Consider the following 22,266-nt stretch of genomic DNA (forward strand, 5'->3'; position numbering starts at 1 on the left):
GATTGTGGTTAGAGTCCACATCTGCCCCTGGAAATGTCTTACAATTTAAAACCTGGTTCCTAAATCTCTGTCTTACCATTATATAATCTATCTGATACCTTTTAGTATCTCCGGGATTCTTCCATGTATACAACCTTCTTTTATGATTCTTGAACCAAGTGCTGGCTATGATTAAGTTATGCTCTGTGCAAAATTCTACCAGACGGCTTCCTCTTTCATTTCTTACCCCCAATCCATATTCACCTACTCTGTTTCCTTTGCTCCCTTTTCCTACACTCGAATTCCAGTCACCCATGACTATTAAATTTTCGTCTCCCTTCACTACTTGAATAATTTCTTTTATCTCATTATACATTTCATCAATTTCTTCATCATCTGCAGAGCTAGTTGGCATATAAACTTGTACTACTGTAGTAGGCATGGGCTTTGTGTCTATCTTTTCTACAGCCTACAACACCAAATTTAAATAATTTCCTAGCAGCAAAATACACAATGCAGTCTGCATGTGTCACTCTACACTGGGGCCACATGTGAAGTGATGTTGTAACGGCCAACAGTACAGGACAGCTATGTCTTCCATTGTTAAGGGAAACTATAATACACCAAGTTTTGGTCTCAACAATTTCAACCCTTCTCAGTAACAGATGTTGTACTATTCTAAATCTGGAAATGACTATGAACCTGCAGAAAAGAACATTTAAGAAAATGTGTACTGCACATATTAAAATATTTGTACAAGAGAAACAACAATAATTACATAAATATTTTACTAAGCTCTCTGTCTCCCCCCCTCCATACCCTTCCCCCCACTGCCCCCTCCTCCCTCCTTCTCTCTCTCTCTCTCTCTCTCTCTCTCTCTCTCTCTCCATCCTTCCATCCTTTGTTGGTGGGAGACAGAACAGCTGACCAGTACTTACCTCCAGGAGTTGAAATAGACACAAATAAAATAGAAGCAACTATTCTAGTATTCAAAATTTTTGGTTTCCTTTTGAGGAATAAAGAGAGTCAGGTTATGGGAGGTTCGAAAAGAGGGGTATATCACTCAGGATACATTTACTGATCTAACAAGAATGCTGACTTTTTTGGAAAATTTCACTGATGAAATCTTGGGTTATCAGCCACGTGGCACAGTTGTTTTGAATCAATATATCAAGTCATCTGGAGATGATGAATAGGAAACTCTCAGAGCTCCTCATTTGAAAACTCAAAAAGATTTCATGAATTTGTTAATCATTTCATTAGGGTACAGGACACATTTTATATGTTGGGCAATTTATGTTATTCACAACATGCAGCATTGCCCTATTGAGTTTATGCAGCTTCATTTCCACCCATAAAGTAGACTACTGTAAGATTTCATTTTTTACTATCCAAAAACAAGCAATTTAAACTATATATGCTATTATTTAGTGTCCTTTCTGTAACTTCTTTGTCATATTTTTTCAGATCTGTAACAATGTTTTATTCAATAACTTTTCTGTTTTCTAGTTATAATCACTGTCAAATATGAATACAGCCATATTTTCCTTTTAGGCACTGATAACTAGGATATTTTAATCTTTTAACTTCTTCATATTTGCCTGTTACAGATTCCTAATTCCAGTTCATTCTTTCTGTGATAAAAAATGTTGTAGATTTACTGCACATTATGAAGACGAAGGAAGTTGATAAATTACTGTTGACAGAATGAGTCAGGTTGCTACTCAGTTGAAGAGTTCATGAAACATGAACTCATAATTTAAAAAGGAAGTAGTTCATCATTAGTTGTTGAATAAGCATTGCTCTTTATTCACAGTGAACATATTAAAGCTACTTTTAGCTCAATTACTGCAATTTATGTTTGTGAGCATATTGCAAGAGTTTTCTCCTTCTTGAAGTGATCTTCTTGCTGATTTCAGAGGAACCCCACCTTCCACCAGAGTTTTCCTGTGAAATAACTAATATTATGTAGTAACAGGCGCTGGCAGATTTAAAAACAGGGTTTATTATCCCAATTACGAATCACTTTAACTTTCAATCAACAATAAGTTCATATGACCAGATAATAACATGAACTGACTCTCCTTACAGTTCCAAGTCAGATTTGGTTCCATGTTGTATGTAGATCTCCTTAGTTACCAAGTCCCAAGATCCAAGAACTTTAACATGGATGGAGTTCCATGTCACACTGCACTGCTCTGCAGACTCTGATCCTCTGCCTACTCTGATGTCACAAGCAGCTGTTGGGTGCTCCAGGAAAAAAGTCTCCAACATAAATCATCACCACACCAATCTGAACAGAACCTAATTTTCTTTTACCTACAGCTATTATTACTTACACCTAGTTTTTTGCGAGTCAACTCTCAGCTTTATATATATCATGTCTACTTAAGTACTTGTTGATAATAAGTGAAAGTATCTTGTAACTTATTTAATTACTTCTTATTTATTCATAACATATGCATATTCCACTACATTGTTTCTCCCCAATTACATCATACATTACTCTAAACAGCAACTATATGTTCATAAAACCACTCTTCATGTAACAGCCTCTATAAGCTCATTATCCCTCAAGTCCCCAACAACTAAGATCCCCTGGTTCTTAGACACACAGTTATTTCATAGTGTTCTCACCATTTAGTACATATCCACACCTGGTGGGTCACTTACGTTAGTCACATTTATCACTATCATTACTGTAATCGAAGGGTTCCATTCATGAAATTTGAACTATGATATACAGGCCTGTAGACTTTTTCAGATAGAAACCAGGGGATACTATTCTTGATAGTCTTAGATTACACCTTCTCAACCACTAATGATTCCTTTATGCGCACCAGTCAATACCAATATAGAGTACCTTTAATCAAAATTGATTGAGCAGACAACATAATATTATCCTTTATTCGATTAATATCCTAACGAAAAAAGTCTAGAAGGTCCGTGTCTTAAAAGAACAACCGACAGAAAATTATTGCTCTGATCCTAATAGTGTCATCATTTAACATATTACTGACATATACTTCACTATTTTTCTTAATAACTGCAACATTAGTACTTAATTCTCCTTTACGAGGCACCTGATGGGTTAATATCAACCATGACTTTCATATTCGTCATCTCATTCAGCTCAGGTAAGAGTTCATCACTTGATTACTATATAATTTCCGTAACTCATCTCTTCATTCCTTTACTTATGGACTGTCATTGAATATCCCTTGCCTATAATTGACATCATACCCTCTAACCTAATCTTCCCTAAATAGGTTGTGGGGTTTCACTGAATTCCACTTTGCCTTAAATTTTAACATAATGTAATGAAGAATTTATCTCCCACTGACAACAAAGGATTTTAAATCTTGCACGTTAAACATCCCTTTTCCTTTCCTTGTAATCGGGTCAGTGAGCACAGTTCTTTTGGCTGAGGTACCTGTGTTATTTTATGTATCCCTTTGTAGAGATGCTGAAACTTGGAAGTAAGTCCTTCATTCTTTGAACTTCTATTATGCTTCTTTACTAATACCAAGCCCTCTAATTTGTACACTATTGGGGTTCTTTCCCAATTCTTTTTTTCTCATGTTATTTGCTTTAATTGATGTCTTTTTGGTATTTGACTGTGATATTGGAGTAATCAACACATTCTGTTTGGGCCAGTTGATATATTTTGGCAAAGGTTCACCTCTGATTTGCTCACATAAAATCTCTGTGGGTGCTAACTGGCTAATGAACTGGAGGAGTTCATTCAGTAATCTTTCAAAATCAGTCACCATCTAAATCCATTGGGAGAGTTTACCAGCACAATACATTCGACATAGCCATCCTAATTCCTGCATCACACTTCTGGTGGGGTTAGCCTGTGGTTGGTACTGGGATATAAGGATATGACTGACTTTTTCCCATGCTAGGAACTCCTTACATTGCCTTGGCATAAATAGTGTACTGTTATCCAATAATAAATGTTCCAGTCTCCTGACTTGTTTTAGACTGTAGAAGTCCACTGCTTCTAAACCCCATAACTCACTGGGTATTACGGGATGAAGTAAGGTGTATAGTTTCATCATCTGTATAGTGACATGTCTCAAACTGACGTAAAGTCTCTTATTGATTTTGAAAGGGAATCCTAGAGTGTGGGAATAATTGGGGTCAAAACGATATAATAGCAATGAATGGATGGGATACAGAGATTTTGTTGAATGTCAGCTACATAAAGCCAAATATCTCAGTGATACAATCTGTGAGGAGCACTTATTAGAAGTTATTATCAGCTACTTGCCGTGAGAGTATAGGATAATTTTTAGCAAAAGACTGGGGAAAAGTTAACAGCCTTTTAGAATATTTGGAACAGCTGGATATGATAGACAGTTGGAATGTTGGTACAACAACGGACTAACACCATCAAGGACAGCAGACAAGTCCAGTTTATGGTACAAAGAGTACAAAAAAGGAATATAACAAGCAGCATAGCAATAGATCAAGATTCTAATCAAAGTAATCCTGACAGAGGTCAGAACACTTGAGAATTTCACAATAACACACAGAGGGAAAAGCTTCAAAACAGAGGCTCGATCTTCTGAATCTGTTGCAATCGAGATTGTGTCACTGAAATCCTATATGATTAGGTGTAATAAATGTAATATGATGATGAATGATTAATTAGATGAGTATCAATATGTAACTAAAAATTACATCTGATCAAAGTTACATGGCATGATAGGCAAGGTATCAGTAGGTGTAATTATGAATTCAGGCAGTGAAATTTGCTTTGTGGACCAGAATTTTTTTGATGATTTATAATTTGATGTATGTATTTTTGAGGCTGGTGTTCACTAGAGTGAAGTTAATCGGAATTACAGGACAAATAGTAAATCAGTACTGGTGGAAATCTTAATTCAGTTTTCTGTTGGCACACATAAATGGGATAACAACTTTTCCACATGGTGATGATCAGCAACTACAATCATTGTCATTCGATTGCACGGAAACTAGTCAAGAGAATGTAGTGCTCACAATAGAAACTGTGATATATCAAACAGAGATACATGTGAGCACTACATATGTACGAACAATATCAGTGAAAGATGTAGCAGCTAATATTGATAAATCATCAGAACTTAATGCACAGGAGAACATAGACATTATTCAGTTGCTAACCAGTCAGAAAGGGATATTTTCGTTGAAACCAGGAACAACTACAGATTTTACATGCACATTAAAGATAAAACCTCAAGATCCTTTATGTGTGGGACCATACAAGACATCAGTAGTGTTAAAGGACATGGCATGACATGAAATTAATAGGATCATAGATTGGGATATAATAGAAATATCTAACAGTTGTTATAATAACTCACTGGTTGTCATTAAGAAACCAGTTGAACAGCAGACTAGCACTTGACCCAAGAACATTAAGTAGAGTACCAGGACCAGAAAGAGACAGACTGCCCAGGATAGATGAGTTGTTGACAAGGTTTGCAGGGGCGAAGTACATTAGTACTATGGATTTAACATTAGGATATTGGCAAATTGGAGTATGCAAGATGTTAGACAAATATACAACAATTCTGTTTGAGGGTAGAGCTTATCAGTTCAGGGTTCTACTGTTTGGACTGAACATCTTAGTGTTGGTCTTCATAAGCATTCGTGATAAGGCAATTGGAGATGATCTGAAACACAATATCTTGGTATACGTAGAAGACATAATGATAATAACATAAATCTGGGAAGATCACATTTACTTATTGGATAAACTCATATCTCATTATATTCACAGGAAAATACACTGAAATTTTCAAATCTCTATTCAGTAGGACCGACGTTAAATTTTTAGGACATTTGATAAATAGAGAAGGAATAAGACCAGACCCAAGTAAGAGAGATAGAACTCGCAAGTGTTTGGAACCATCCAATGAACAACAACTGAGTATATTTAGGGATGGCAGAATTTTACAAATTTTTTTTTAATAAATCAGTTCTAAATGTGCCACATATGGCAAAGTTATTGAAACAATATTCAGTGTGGTGATGGACAAAAGAATGCACAGCCAATTTCTTAGCTGTCAGGGACAGTTTGGTGTCAGCAAAATTACTGGTGCATTCTGATAGTAGCCAACTGTTTCATCTCATGACATATGCCTCAGATTATGGCCTCGGGGCCCAACTGTTTGAAGAAACACTATCGGGTGTTGTAGTGGAACAAAAACCTATAGCATTTGCAAGCCGTATGCTCACACATACTGAAAGGAATTATAGCATAACTCAAAAAAGAGATATTAGCAATAGTATGGATGCTTAAGAAATTTAAATACCTATTACAAGGACAAAAGACCATCATGCACAGTGATCACACTCAAAAAGTAAATTGATACTCAGTAGGTGGGCATTGTTCTTGCAGGAATTCAAATTTTCTATAATTTATGTCAAAGGATGCAAGGGAGTTCCTGTGGGTTTGGAGGGCGGGTGAGGTTGCTGGTGGAGGTGAGGCTATGGGGGCAGGTCATGGATTATACTTTGATTGCTCAATCAGTGGAGGTGTTGCACATAATGGGCAGGGTTTTGGGTTTGAGTCCCAGTGCAGCACCCAATTCTGGTCTGCTTGTAAGTTTAAAAACAGCATATTTTCTGCTGCAGAGTGAAAGATTCATTCTGTGTCACCCTATACATTTTTGATATAAGTTGTTTTCAGTACACCCAAAGAATCAATGTTGACAACAAGGACCAGTCACCGCCAAATGACTTTCTCATTTCATATTTATGTATATATCCATCTGGCAGCATGTTTCATGCAACTAGTGAACCAATTTAATGTAGACCATAAATAAGACTTCCAACAGAATTCATTCTGACCACTGAGTAAGTAATCATGTTCTTTCTTCTTCATAACATGTATTTCCATTATTAATAGGAATTTATGGAAACACCACAGGTTTTATTGCAGAAAGAATGTTCTGAAAATAAGATTCTAAAAAAGCTAAATATGAAACTAAAAGATTAAAAATCTTAATTATCAAAACACTCAAGCGAAATATGGCTGTATTATGATTTGACAGTGCTTACAAACATAAAAGAGAAGAGTTTTTGGAGCAAAAATGCCCATATAGAACTCAAGGAGCATACAACAAAGAAATTCCAGAAAAAAGCTAAACAGGAGGATAGATAATTTAAATAACTTGTTTGTAGGCAGTTAAAGAGGAAACTCTTCCATTTTTGGGCATAAATTAAATTGCACAAATAGAACAAGATAATCATACATGCTGTGAATATCGTGAATTGCCCAGTGTATGTAGTTATGTATATATGTCTCTGTAGCCTAATTGAATGATAACCAAATGAAATCTTTTTGAGTTAGATGAGAGGCAATGTCTTCTGAAAGTAATGTTTCAACAAGTTTAAGCAATGGAAAATCCAGAATGGAATAACACCAGTATGAGGTGACATAAAGGTGGCATCGAGTGGCAGACAGTCACACTCAAAAAAGATTATTAGATATTAGCTGCCAGAGAAAGTCCTTCTTCAGATGTAGGAAAAACAAACAAACACACACACTCACACACACACACACACACACACACACACACACACACACACACACACACAGCCACTGCTGCCTCATGTATGCATGAGCTGTGTATGTATAAATGTGTAAGTTGAGTTTTTCTATATCTGAAAAAGGAATTTCTCTGATAGCTTATAACTTATAACAGTCTTCTTCCACTGTGGCTCTCTGCTGCTAAATGCTTCCTTGTTCCTAGGTCACCTTCAGGCAACTTGAAGCAGTTCTACAAGACAACACAGAAACTTAGCTGATAACTCAAGAAGATTGCATTAGTGAAATTTTCCAGGAATGCCTGCATTCTCAACAAATTAGTAAATCTACACAGTTTGTATTCTCCAATTTACATTTAATGTGCACAACCACACTTATGAAGGTTAGTATTAATACTGAATCTAAAGCAAATAACTTGTTTGTATTATTTTGGTACAGTGCTAACCTCTCTGAAATTTTTCCTTTTGTTGCTGCTTCATATGCTTTTGTGAGAACGTCCAGATTTTCACAGTTAAGATTAATTGTGCATCTGTGGAACGGCATTGGCTTATTTCCAACTGTGCTGGGATCTGAGATAAACTCTGGCAATTGACTGAGTGCCACTACAACAATACAGACACATTTCAGTGTATGACATCACTGAGAAACAGAAACATTAAGATATGTAATAAATATTTTAAAAAATTACACTTGAGATATTACATGATTCTTAGTGTTGCATTAATAAGATGTAAGTTACCAATTTTACGAATCATAGAGTGCTTTCATGTCTTTTGTACAAAATTTTAATACCTACAAATATACACGAAATTATTATGTCTGTACAAGTTTTGCCAGAAACTACCAAAACAGATTGCCTGACAATTGCTGAGATATTGACTCATGTTGTGTAGTTTTTATTATCATGTAACTGAGACACTAAAAAGACAGTACCAACATCTTGCAAACATTGCATTATTTACATGATACAGAAATGCCCAGCCATTAATATATACAGCGCAACAAAAAATAGAAACAATATGATGAAGGGGAATAATTTAGTGAACTGATCTTCACAGCTGTCTGCAGAATGATTCTACCACCACCAATGCACATTTTGCATAAGGAGTATGAAGACAAGATAAGAGATGGCTCATAAGGAGGCATATAGACAGTCATTTTTCTCTCAATCCATTTACAAGTGTAATAGGAAAGGAAAAAACTGGTAGTGGTACATGGTGCCGTCTGAAGTGTCTATGTAGGTAGATATTGCATCATCTTATGTGTACTAATAGATTGGTAGCTAGTTTGTCCATCATGGACAACAGAGTATGAGGGTCATTCTAAAACTAAGAACAATTTGATTTGAAGAGCTGCACAATTCCCCCCCCCCCCCCCCCCCCCCCTTTCCCCCAGCCCCTGCCACTACGTCACAGCACAGATCTTCCAAATAGATGGCAACAGTATGATGCTAACAGTGAGTAGGAGTGGTTATTTACTTTTTATTTCTTTGACTTTAAAACGTGTGGCAGATTTAACTGTCCCACCAGTTATATAGTGCTATGGTTTCTGAAAGCTAAAAAGGTTCACTCTATCAAAATTTACAAGCAGAAAACTGAAATTTATGGAAATATGATGACTGATGCTTCAGTTTGAAAATGATACATCAGATTTAATTACATACAAATGAATATTCATGATGAAAAACAGCCAGGCCAACCTTCAGTTATGACCGACAAACCCATGTCATGGACTGAAAAAGAAATTAAATAGGACAGATGATTCTGTATTGATAAACAGAATATGCGCTTTCCTGAAATTTCATTATCAGTTCTCTACCAAATTGTACTCATTATTTGGGCTGTCAAAAAGTGTGGATCATGTTGGTTCCACAACTTTTGAAAGATGAACTTTAAAAGTGTTGAATGGGAGCAGTGCTGACTTTTCTTATTAGGCATGACAAGGGTGGTGAGGAGTTATTGACCCACATTGTTATTGGAGACAGGACCATGATTTTTCACTAAAGTTCAGAAACAAAGTGCCAGTGAACGAGATGACATCATTCATGACCACAGAGAAAAGCAAAAGAAGCCAAACAAATTCTGAGCATGGAAAAGGTTATGGCCAAAGTGTTTTGGTATCAGAAGGGCAGCCTACTCATCAAATTTATGCTCAGAGGAAAGATCATAAATGCAGTGGCATAGCATTAGATATTTCACTGAATATGCCAAATTGTTCAAAACAAAGAGCTTGAAGTGTTGTCCAACAGCATCGTGCTTCTTCATGATAACATTCACCCACATTCTGATGCATCGATGAAGGATTTGCTTCAGTGGTTTAAGTCGGAAGCTTCCAAACATCCATATTATAGCCGTGCCTTAGTCCTCAGTGATTACTATCTTTTTCTAAATGGAAGGATTTTTTTGGGTGTTAAGCACTATGGAAATGACCAGAAACTGAGAGAGGGTGATAGTGACTGGTTCAACAACCTGGCAGCAAATGGGTATGCAGAAGCCATAGGAAAGGTTGTGGAGGAAAATGACAGATGTTTAAATATGAGTGATGACTATGTAGAAAAACTGCTAAGATACAAAAACGTGGTGTAAAATAAGATTTTTACATTATTTTGAGCAAAAATGTCTGGAAAAGTAAATGTTATTTACTTTTAGAAGTATCCTCTTATAATTTGCATCCATTTGGAGTGATCTCCATAAGACAGCTCAGAACTTTTGTAAGTATCTCTCTCACTCATTTCTCAATGAGATTTGCAGGTCCCAAAGTTTTCACCATAGAATGCAGAATATAACATAAATGTTCTAAGAAATCTGTAAAATTTGCTGGTTACTCTACTCATTGTCACTGTCCAGCGCCTCATCAGTGTGAGGACAGGCATTGTCAAACAAAATTAACTAGAGGGCATTGCGTAATGGAAATTATAGGCCACAAGTCCTTAATTTCCCTGTTATCAACTGCACTAAAAAGATATGCAGTGATTTTCTTGGAATGGTTGTGCTATTACATTCAGCCAAAATGTCGTGGCAAGATGTCAGCTGCAACAATGAAATCCCATGGAATACTCATTATGCCAGAAAAACTTCATGAATCATAATGATTGTGTTAACCGAACATACTATAAGTCTGCTTTACCTTTACTGTTATGTTCATCATATTTTGAGCATCGTAACGTGTTCTGCATTCTCTCACACACCAGCTATTACCCAGACTTTATTAGAAGAGTGATTCTTCCTCTGCCTTCTCCTTGGCCTCTCTACTCTTGACCCAAATCATGATGTTCAATAAACCACTGCAATCTGCCAGAGCAGTGAATGAAGTTAGTAGAATATATCTCACAGTTTATTAAGCATGTACTCTGACATCGTGCATTCATTATGATGTTATTTTGGAAATGGGAGTACTTGAAGCACTGGCAAAATCAAAAAACTTGGAATGTGCATGGTACAATCTGCACAGTGTATGTACAAGCTTTGTTCTACTGGGCTTTATATAGTAATGGTAACAAATGGGCTGGATAATGATCAGAATGTATCCTGCTTTGTTAACCATCAGAAATGTACAGTCATAGTTTTTTATGGCTCCTCACGTAACAGCATGATGACCACAATTGATCCTATGTGTCGATGACTGTCAAAGTGACATTCACAAACAACTGTCAATGATGTCATATGAGAATTGTCTCTCATTATTAATTCACTCCTCAACTTGCAACACTCACTACAATATTAGAAACATGCTGTTTCGTGAAGAGGGGTGAGAGGAAGTCACGGAAATGCCACCCTGTTTCGTAGCACAGCTTCCAGAAAATGGTTGCTGGTTGTTACAAATGTGAAATTGTGCACAACATTAATGCTAATTTGTGATATGATCATGATGCAATCAGCAGTCACTGCATGTCTATTCTGTGGGCTGGATGTGAATCTGGATGCCACTACCAACTGGAATCAAGGCAACTATCATTTGCATCTTCCTCTGATCTGCCAGCATCAGTGCTACTGGTATACATTTGACACTCTTCACCCATCCTGTTGGACAACTCACTGGAAAAAATCTGTGGTCTCCCACAGGCACAAAGTTTGGCTTTGTTGAAAAAAGGTATTTGCACGAATTGTACTTATCAATGCCATCATGAAATATTTACAGGGTTTATTTAAAAAAATGTTATGTTTGAAACAATAAACTACTCTGTGACTATTCAAGCTTTCACAGTGGATATGTTGCAAATAGTCTTCACAGGTTTGCCGGTGGATAATGTTGTGTAAATTCCACAATATTTCCTCGGAGCAACTGTCCAACATATTCAGGTGATTGTACCTTGCTGGTGGTTAGGTACAACTGATGGTATCCACATGTTGACACTCTGTATATAGAACACAAGCACAAAGAATGCACAGGCATGGAAATAATGCATGCACAATGACCTGCAGATTTTTTTGATAACTGGCCCGTCATAACATTGGCCTGTTTCTTTTTTTTTCTTTTCTTTTTTTTCTTAGTGAGTGGCATCTGGCTGCAGTGTTAGTTGACATAGTGTAGTACAGCACACATGGTGCAGGAGGGCTACTCTGTGAGCGCATTTGAATATGGCGCCATCTATCTGCAGATCATTGCACATGCATGATTTCCGCGCCTGTGCATTCTTCGTGCACATGTTCTATGTACAGCCACCAGCAAGGTACAACAACCTGAAGATGTTGGACAGTTGTTCCAAGGAAATATTTTGGAATTTGCACATCATCCAGACATGAAGACTATTTTCAATAAATTACTCTGTCTACACATGGAATATTGTTGTTGTGGGCTCGTAACATTTTAATGCCCAGTATGGGGATTTTACTCTATCCACAGCAAAGTGCTTTTGTTTACTACTCTCTATTAGTAACCCATACAGATACAGTGTTCCTACATATTATCTTGAAGAAGTAAATTTTTTATTCACATAATATTTTGTTATGTTATGTTTACTTTCTATTCCATTCATGTATAGAGTATGGGGTAGCATATCACTCCCACAGAGTGATGTGTAACCCTATTTCTACTTATTCTATGAATGATGGTTGCAATCATTAAACTGTATGATAATTTAGTGGTTAGACATAGGAAGCAGTGTGTGGGTTTTTTATTCATCTGGTTTCATGTCACATTTATACAGATGGAGGCTGTGAGCCTTCAAACTGGGATGGCAGTCGCAGTATTACCATGAGTTGCCGTGCTGTGTGGGCATTGTGTAACCTTTACAAGCAGCTTCCCGGTTTTGGAGTAATGCAGAGGACCACCAAATAAATGCACATGCTGTGACAATGCCAAATAACATCATGACAGAACAAGATGGCTAAAGAACAGTCAAAAATTTCATCAATCTGATGTCTGATATCAAGGTGCATGGGCAAGCAATATCTCTTGTTACCATTGACAGAAGAAGTATTTCATATTCATATATATAAAATTGTGATCTGTTTGAAGCTGATAATATTTGAGCACAAGCTCAACTGCAGCAGTAATGAAGTCTCTCAAGCTGCGCTGGCACAATGTGAGAGGAAATTTTAATTATGGTTGCATTGGTTCAGAGCTGCCAGATGACAACAAATTTGACTCTGCATACACATGTATTTACAGGGGAATACTGTAGGAGCACAGGAAAAATGGTTACTTAAATGGCTCTGTGCACAGAGTAACTAGTCTAACTTGTCTTTGCAGCAACTATGAGAGCAATGATAGGGGATTTAATACATTCATATGATGTATATATGTAGTCTGAAGTGATGAACGAAAATCTGTACAAAGGTCAGGATTCAAAGTTGGGTCTCCTGCTCACTAGATAGATGTGCTAATTGTTATGCCACCCTTGCACAGTGGCTTTGCATAACTGCACAGACTACGCTAGTACATATCCCTCCTCAGTGCAAATTGCTGGTCATGCCTCGGCCCACTTGGTATTCCCCCAAAACTCAAATAGCACTACAGAGGCTCTCTGTATTTTAATAGCATCTCAGCACTGATATTTTAGATGTTAAAATGTCTCTGGAATAATGAAGATTGAGTTGATATATTTCTATATTTCTCATGCAATACATTTACTTGTAACTTTGAAAGCAGGTTTTCTCAGGATCTGTATTTAAGCATCTGCCAGTTCAGGTTTTTCAGTAGTTCTGTGACACTGTTCTCTGGGCCAAATGTCCATAATTTAAGATTTGTAAGGAGCATCTGGAGGTCAGTGAACATATAGCTGTTTGTTTATATGGCTCACCTGAAAGCCCTCCTTCTCCACTTTTTCCAAAACCATTTTATTTGCGAAACTGCTCACATTTAAAATACTCATGTTGCAGAATATTTGAATCATAAGTAACGGTTACTTTTGAAATTCAATTCCATAGCTTTGTAGCCCAGATTTTTCTGATTCCAAAAATTCCCATTTGTACCAAAAGAATGTATTAGTTTTGTAATACTGAATGGATATAAGGAGGGCAACACAAATGAGTCACAAGTTTGTTTGATCCATGGGAAAGTGTCATGAAGATGCTGAAAGAACTGAACTGGCAGGCACTTGAAGACAGATGCAAGTTATCCTGCAAAGACCTATTTACAAAGTTTCAAGAATCTAGGAACACATTAAAATCCCTTATGTGTTGCTCCCATAGGCATAGCAAATACAAAATTAGGCTAATTACAGCATGCATAGAGGCATTTAAGATCATTATTCACCCAGTCTGTGTGCAAATGGAACAGGAAAAAGCCCTAACAACTGAAATGAAATGTTGTGTGGCAAGGGCCTCCTGGCAGGTAGACCTGATCGCCTGGTGCAAGTCTTTAGAGGTGACACCACTTTGGTGACTTGTACATAAATGAAGATGAAATGACCATGATGAAGACGACACAAACACCCAGTCCCTGAGAGCGAAAAAAATCTCCAACCCAGCCAGGAATTGAACCTGGAACCTGGCTCCAAACCCCCCCCCCCCCTCCTCCCCTGGCGTGACAAGCTGGCACGCTGCCCACTCAGCTACAGTGGCAGATGCACTAACAACTGGTAAAATGGGACTTACTATCTACCATGCTTTTCACAATGGTTTGCAGATACGATTATTAAATTTGGAAAATTTCATTTTTTGGTTACCGTACATTTCATGAGCTCTGCCAACCCACATGGAAGTGTAAATAATAACTTATAAGCGTATCTTTTTTCTAATCACGCAGTTCACAGTTAAACAGACCTGCTGTTTTGCTTACTATAATTTGTGTCCTCTGATTTTCCTCTCTTTCATGGTGATATAAAAAATATAACAACAGAATTTGAATGTTATTCTTATGCACATCTATAAGTACATAGTACTTAAGCAGGACAATGATTCAATCAGCCTGTCGTACTCATTCACATCATGAAAATCTTGGAGTCAGTTGCACATTAAAATGTGTAGAGTCTGTATTAAGAGGCCTATGTGCCAACATCTTGGCCACTATCAGTCAAAATGTACAAATATGTTGAGGTTCAGTATGCAATTAGTTATCAAATTGTAAACTTCATGTTACAAGATAATTTCTGTCCAGATATACAAATTGAACAGCTACTATGTGTAATGACTAAATACTGAAACTAATATAATGTTGTTTATTAGTTAGAATTCGATAGTGAAAATGGAATGTAAAAATGTTGCCACTCTGTCAGATCAATTGTTGTGGAAGTGATGTGCTGACCTGTAATATGCAGACTATATAAATCCACAAATTAAGATGATTATCATAATATTACTGGTGCCAATAAATGTGAAAAGATTTCAAGTTAACTTGTATAGTGTTGTATTTGTCATTTAAAAACTGATCACTGTACTATATAATGGCACAAGAGCAGACAGTGTGGACAAGCAGATACCAAGAGCAGAATACCGGTCAATAAGATTATAGATAGACTTATATTACAGCACACTAAAATTTTTGCATTTTGTGAAGTATACAATTACACACTTAAAGTGAGTTGCCAATCTACACACCACTTTGAAACATTATTAAGATTTGACTGCAGTTTTTTTTCTGATCGCTTCATTACAGATAACTACATCATTTGCAAACACAAATTACTATTGTCTACCTTGTCATAAATATCCAATATGAACATTAAAGATCTCAACACATTTCCCTGGGACACACCTGCAATTATTTTCACATCTGTCAAAGACTTTCTGTGCGGCATAACCTGCAGCACCATCCCTACTAAGGAATCCTCAACATAGGTAAAGAAATGGTAGCAAATCTGAAGATCACAATAGCACCCCTTGGCCTGAGACATGATCATGATGGCAGACACACCTATTTCAAGTGTTTATAATATGGAAACCATTACACACATAAACAAATATAAACCACAAGCAAAATATTTAACTGTGGCAATAGAATGTAACTAACATGACAAACATGTTAAGTAGGGGGTTTTGGCCAGAGAAAATATAAATATATGACAATATGAATGACAACACAATGCCAGAACAAATATTAACCCAAAAATGAGTCACATGGAAGCCTAGAGACTATATAGGCATCACAAATTTTGCTTGGCATATATAGTTCATATGAAGCCTGTGACACCAGGAATACACACACAACTCCAAAAAACCTAGTAACACAAATTTCAATTGAACTATATGGCTAAAATGAAACCCACAATACTGAAAACCAACAGACTAAAATCATCAGATCTGTTATCCAACCTTCTAACTAAAATGAAGTCTAATGTGTGAGCAAACAAAATTCACTCACAACCCCCCCTCCCCCCCTTAAAACAGCAACCCCCAACTAATATCCATGCTAAACACAATACCAAACCATAATATAACCAACAAAAAATAACAACACCCATACCTAAGGGGGGGGGGGGGGGGAGAAAGAGTCCAAATAAAAAACCTAAACTGCTCTAAACACCTCTTACCCCCACCACAAACCACACCAACAATGCCCCAGTGCTGGCCACTGTGGCCGAGTGGTTCTAGGCAATTCAGTCCGGAACCCTGCTGCTGCTACGGTCACAGGTTTGAATCCTGTCTTGGGCATGGATGTGTGTGATGTCCTTAGGTTAGTTAGGTTTAAGTAGTTCTAAGTCTAGGGGACTGATGACCTCAGATGTTAAGTCCCATAGTGCTTAGAGCCATTTGATTCATTTGAATGCCCCCATCAGCCATCAAACACCTGTTCAACTAAAAACCTTCATCCTATATGTTTTCCCTGCAACCCTCAAGAAACAGCGAAAGGAATGAAAAATTATCCCGTTCACTCTTCTGCCAGAAGTACTCATATAAATGAGACTATGAGGTGGAAGGAAGCCTCTTCCTTCTCTCTATCATGGATCTAACAGTCCCTCTGTCCCCTCTATTGTAGTTTTATGTGCCCCAGTAACCTAATCATTAACCTCAATGCAATGATTAACCACTAAATGTTGATACCCCCTGTTCCCTAAATCCCCACAAGGAGGAAACACATCGGAAACTGTAGGTGAATCCCCTTCAATGTAATCCTCAATTAAATCTACTATTATCCATTTTGTCTACTGCTCAACAACCCAAAAACAAGTGTTGAACACCCAGTCCCTGACATAACAACCTCTCACAGCCACAAATCCACTTGAGGGCCACCCCTCGTTTTTCCAAAGTGTCAGTCACATATGTCAACTGCAACGCCCTGCACCCCTAACTCTGAGCAAACTTCCTTAAAAGAACAAAAAGCTGTCTAAAACACAATGCTCACCAACACCCACCTCATGAGCACAGGACTTAGTTGATGACCGATAGCAAGAACAACATTTCACTAAAATGTCATCATTATGGCCAAACTAGAGTTCTTGAACAAGGAACACCCATGGATGTACTGCCAGATGTTACCCCACCAACAATGCCACATGTACTGGTACCTGCACTGAGACACAGCAACTTTGGTGAACTTCATCTCCTCACCACATACCTTACACTTGACGTACTCTGCAATAAATCCAGATGTCCAAATAACTGAAGGTACTTGATTTTAGACAAAATGTCTTCAGCCTTAACCACAAGCAAGGACCTACAGATAAATTTAGTTGTTATATCCATGATTGAAAAAAAAAAGGAAAATAATATTAAATTTCTGACCATAAGAAACACACGGCACTAATAATTCTAAGCCCAAGACTGAATCCACTAGTCATAATTCACAACATCAAAGTAACTCACTAACAAACTGTCACAAACTCCTCCAGTAACAACCTGACACATGCAACACACAATGTCAAATTACTTACTAGCACACTTGCCAACATAAGGAAACGGATAGATTGCTAGTCACCATAAAGATACACTCTGAGTAGAGACACGCACAATAAAAAGACTGTTACACAATTAACTTCAGGCCAAAGCCTTCTTCAGAGAAAAATAAACACACACATATCCATACAAGCAAGTACACTTCACACACACATGTTTGCCATCTTTGGCATCTTGTACCAGAATGCAACAGTCACAGTCAATGAAAGTAACAATATGGAGTGGGGCAGAAAAGAGGGAGAGGTAGCACTGTATGGGTAGGGGAGGGTGTTGGTGGGGGGGGGGGGGGGGGGGGGGAGAGGAGAGAAGAGCACTGTCTGGTGAAGTGTGCAGGGACTAGGTGCAGGCATGACAAGACTGCCACTAGGCACAACACTGGGAGTCTTGAGGCAGGATGATGTGAGGGGGGCAGAAATTCGGTAGCAGAGCAGGAAAAAAGAAAGCAGCAGGGATGGGGAAAGACAGGCAGGGGCATTGGCAGAGAGTAGCATACAGTGAGGGTGACAGGATGTGAATAGGAAGGAGGTAAGACAGAGATTTAGGAACCAGGTTTTAAATTGTAAGACATTTCCAGGGGCAGATGTGGACTCTGACCACAATCTATAGGTTATGAACTGTAGATTAAAACTGAAGAAACTGCAAAAGGAGATGGGATCTGGACAAACTGATTAAACCAGAGGTTGTACAGAGTTTCAGGGAGAGCATAAGGGAACAATTGTCACAAATGGGGGAAAGAAATACAGTAGAAGAAGAAATGGGTAGCTCTAAGGGATGAAGTAGTAAAGGAAGCAGAGGATCAAGTAGGTAAAAAGACGAGGGCTAGTAGAAATCCTTGGGTAACAGAAGAGATACTGAATTTAATTGATGAAAGGAGATAATATAAAAATGCATTAAATGAAGCAGGCAAAAAGGAATACAAACATCTCAAAAATGAGATCGACAGGAAGTGCAAAATGGCTAAGCAGGGATGGTTAGAGGACAAATGTAAGGATGTAGAGGCTTATCTCACTAGGGGTAAGATAGATACTGCCTACAGGAAAATTAAAGAGACCTTTGGAGAAAAGCGAACCACTTGCATGAACACCAAGAGCTCAGATGGAAACCCAGATCTAAGCAAAGAAGGGAAAGCAAAAAGGTGGAAGGAGTATATAGAGGGTCTATACAAAGGCGATGTACTTGAGGACAATATTATGGAAATGGAAGAGGATGTAGCTGAAGATAAAATGGGAGATATGATACTGCGTGAAAAGTTTGACAGAGCACTGAAAGACCTAAACTGAAACAAGGCCCCCGGAGTAGACAACATTCCATTAGAACTACTGACAGCCTTGGGAGAGCCAGTCCTGACAAAACTCTATCATCTGGTGAGCAAGATGTATGAGACAGGCGAAATACCCTCAGACTTCAAGAAGAATATAATGATTCCAATCCCAAAGAAAGCAGGTGTTGACAGATGTGAAAATTACTGAACTATCAGTTTAATAACACGAATTCTTTACAGACGAATGGAAAAACTGAAAGAAGCCGACCTCGGGGAAGATCAGTTTGGATTCCGTAGAAATGTTGCAACACGTGAGGCAATACTGACTCTATGACTTATCTTAGAAGAAAGATTAAGGAAAGGCAAACCTGCATTTCTAGCGTTTGTAGACTTAGAGAAAGCTTTTGACAATGTTGATTGGAATACTCTCTTTCAAATTCTAAAGGTGGCGGGGCTAAAATACAGGGAGCGAAAGGCTATTTACAATTTGTACAGAAACCAGATGGCAGTTATAAGAGTCGAGGGATATGAAAGGGAAGCAGTGGTTGGGAAGGGAGTGAGACAGGGTTGTAGTCTATCCCCGATGCTATTCAATCTGTATATTGAGCAAGCAATAAAGGAAACAAAAGAAAAGTTTGGAGTAGGTATTAAAATCCATGGAGAAGAAATAAAAATGTTGAGGTTCACTGATGATATTGTAATTCTGTCAGAGACAGCAAAGGAGTTGGAAGAGCAGTTGAATGGAATGGACAGTGTCTTGAAAGGAGGGTATAACATCAACAAAAGCAAAACGAGGATAATGGAATGTAGTCACATTAAGTCGGGTGATTCTGAGGGAATTAGATTAGGAAATGAGACACTTAAAGTAGTAAAGGAGTTTTGCTATTTGGGGAGCAAAATAACTGATGATGGTCAAAGTAGAGAGGGTATAAAATGTAGACTGGCAATGGCAAGGAAAGCGTTTCTGAAGAAGAAAAATTCGTTAACATCAAGTATAGATTTAAATGTCAGGAAGTCGTTTCTGAAAGTATTTGTATGGAGTGTAGCCACATATGGAAGTGAAACATGGACGATAAATAGTTTGGACAAGAAGAGAATAGAAGCTTTCAAAATGTGGTGCTACAGAAGAATGCTGAAGATTAGATGGGTAGATCACATAACTAATGAGGAGGTATTGAATAGAATTGGGGAGAAGAGGAACTTGTGGCACAACTTGACTAGAAGAAGGGATCGGTTGGTAGGACATGTTCTGAGACATCAAGGGATCACCAATTTAGTATTGGAGGGCAGCGTGGAGGGTGAAAATCGTAGGGGGATTCCAAGAGATGAATGCACTAAGCAGATTCAGAAGGATGCAGGCTGCAGTAAGTACTGGGAGATGAAGAAGCTTGCACAGGATAGAGTAGCATGGAGAGCTGCATCAAACCAGTCTCAGGACTGAAGACCACAACAACAACAACAACAACAATAGAACAGAGGGATTGTAAACTGTTGGGTGGGGGATGTGGGGATGGTAGCTTACTGAAGGTTGACGCTTAGATAATTTTGGGAGCAGAGAATGTGTTGTAAAGATAACTCCCATCCACACAGTTTGGAAAAGCTAGTGGTGGAGGGTTGAATTCAGATGGCCCCAGTTGAGAAGCAGCCATTGAAATAAAGCACAATATTTCAGGTGCATGTTGTGCCACAAGGTAGTTTACCGTGCTCTTGGCCACAGTTTGGCGATGGCTGTTCGTTCTGGTGGACATGTGGTTGGTAGTCATACCAATATAAAAAGGTTCACAGTGATTACAGCGGAGCTCCTATATGACATGGATGCTTTCACAGGTGTTGCAAGCTCTGATGGGGGTAGGATAAGCCTGTAACAGGACCGGAATAGGAAGTACTGGATGGGTGGATTGGGCATGTCTTGCACCTGGGTCTTTCACAGGAATATGATCCCAGCAACAAGGGATTGAGAGTGAGAGTGACATAGGAACAGACTGGGATGTTGTGGAGTTTGGACTGGTGATGGAGAACTACATTAGGAGGGTTGGGAATGATCTCTGATAGAATGGCCCTCATTTCATGGCATGATGATAGATAATTAAAGCCCCAACAAAGGATGTGGTCAATTGTTCCAGTCTGTGGTGGTATTGGGTGACAAAGGGTGTGCTCCTTTTTAGTTTGTTCTTGGGGTTGGTAGGGGTATTTGGGATGTGTGGAGAAATGGTGCTGGAGATCTGTTTGTGTATTAGGTCTGGGGGATAATGCCTGTCTGTGAAGGCCTTGTTGAAACCTTCAGCATACTGGGTAAAGGAGTTCTTGTCACTGCAGATAATCTGTCTCAGTGTGGTCGGGCTGCAAGGGAGGAATTTTTTGGTGTGGAAGGGGTGACACCTGTTGAAATGCAAGTACTGTTGGTGGTTGGTGGGTTTAACATGGACAAAGGTGGGGATGGAGCCATAAGAGAGGAGGAGATCAACATCCAGGAAGGTGGCATGCTGGGTTGAGGAGAAGCAGATGGAAGGGAACGTGTTGAGACTGTGAAGAAATGGGGATAGAGTTTCTTTGCCCTGGGTCCAGATCATGAAGATATCATCAATGAACCTGAACCAGACTAAGGGTTTGGGGTTTTGGCAGACCAGGAAGATTTCCTCTAGATGGCCCATAAACAGGTTGGCCTAGGAGTATGCCATACAAGTGCCCATGGCTATGCTAAATTTGTTTGTATATCTTCCCTTCAAAGGAGAAGTAGCTGTGTGGTGGAATTAAGTTGGTAAGGTGTATGAGGAATCAGGTAAAGGGCTTGGAGTCTGAAGGATGTTATGAAAGGCGGTATTCAATAGTGGCAAGACCATGGGCATGAGGGATGTTTATGTGTAGGGAATTGACCCCCAACAGTGATAAGTAGCGATCCAGAAGGAAAAGGTGAGAGGAGCGCAGAGAGTTGTTAAAGGGAGTGGTTGGTCTCTTTGACATGGGAGGCTAGATTTTGGGCAATTGATTGGAGGCGACTAAATTCTTTCAGAGGTGACACACTAACCAGTTACGAGGTGCATTCAAGTTCTAAGGCCTCCGATATTTTTTCTAATTAACTACTCACCCGAAATCGATGAAACTGGTGTTACTTCTCGACGTAATCGCCCTGCAGACGTACACATTTTTCACAACGCTTATGCCATGATTCCATGGCAGCGGCAAAGCCTTCTTTAGGAGTCTGTTTT

At 38.5% G+C, this 22,266-nt stretch overlaps 1 protein-coding gene across 2 annotated transcripts in view; it reads right to left on the reverse strand.

The window, feature by feature from the left end:
* The window catches only part of LOC126175757 (pyridine nucleotide-disulfide oxidoreductase domain-containing protein 2-like), a 188,603-nt gene that overhangs the window by 36,735 nt on the left and 129,602 nt on the right, over positions 1-22,266 (reverse strand). For both annotated transcript variants that reach the window (XM_049922724.1, XM_049922725.1), the window contains exon 8: positions 7,971-8,127. In XM_049922724.1, coding sequence (XP_049778681.1) covers positions 7,971-8,127 — 157 coding nt within the window. The remainder of the gene's footprint in view (positions 1-7,970; positions 8,128-22,266) is intronic.

Source organism: Schistocerca cancellata, chromosome 3 (assembly GCF_023864275.1).
Source record: "Schistocerca cancellata isolate TAMUIC-IGC-003103 chromosome 3, iqSchCanc2.1, whole genome shotgun sequence".
NCBI classification, from domain to species: domain Eukaryota; kingdom Metazoa; phylum Arthropoda; class Insecta; order Orthoptera; family Acrididae; genus Schistocerca; species Schistocerca cancellata.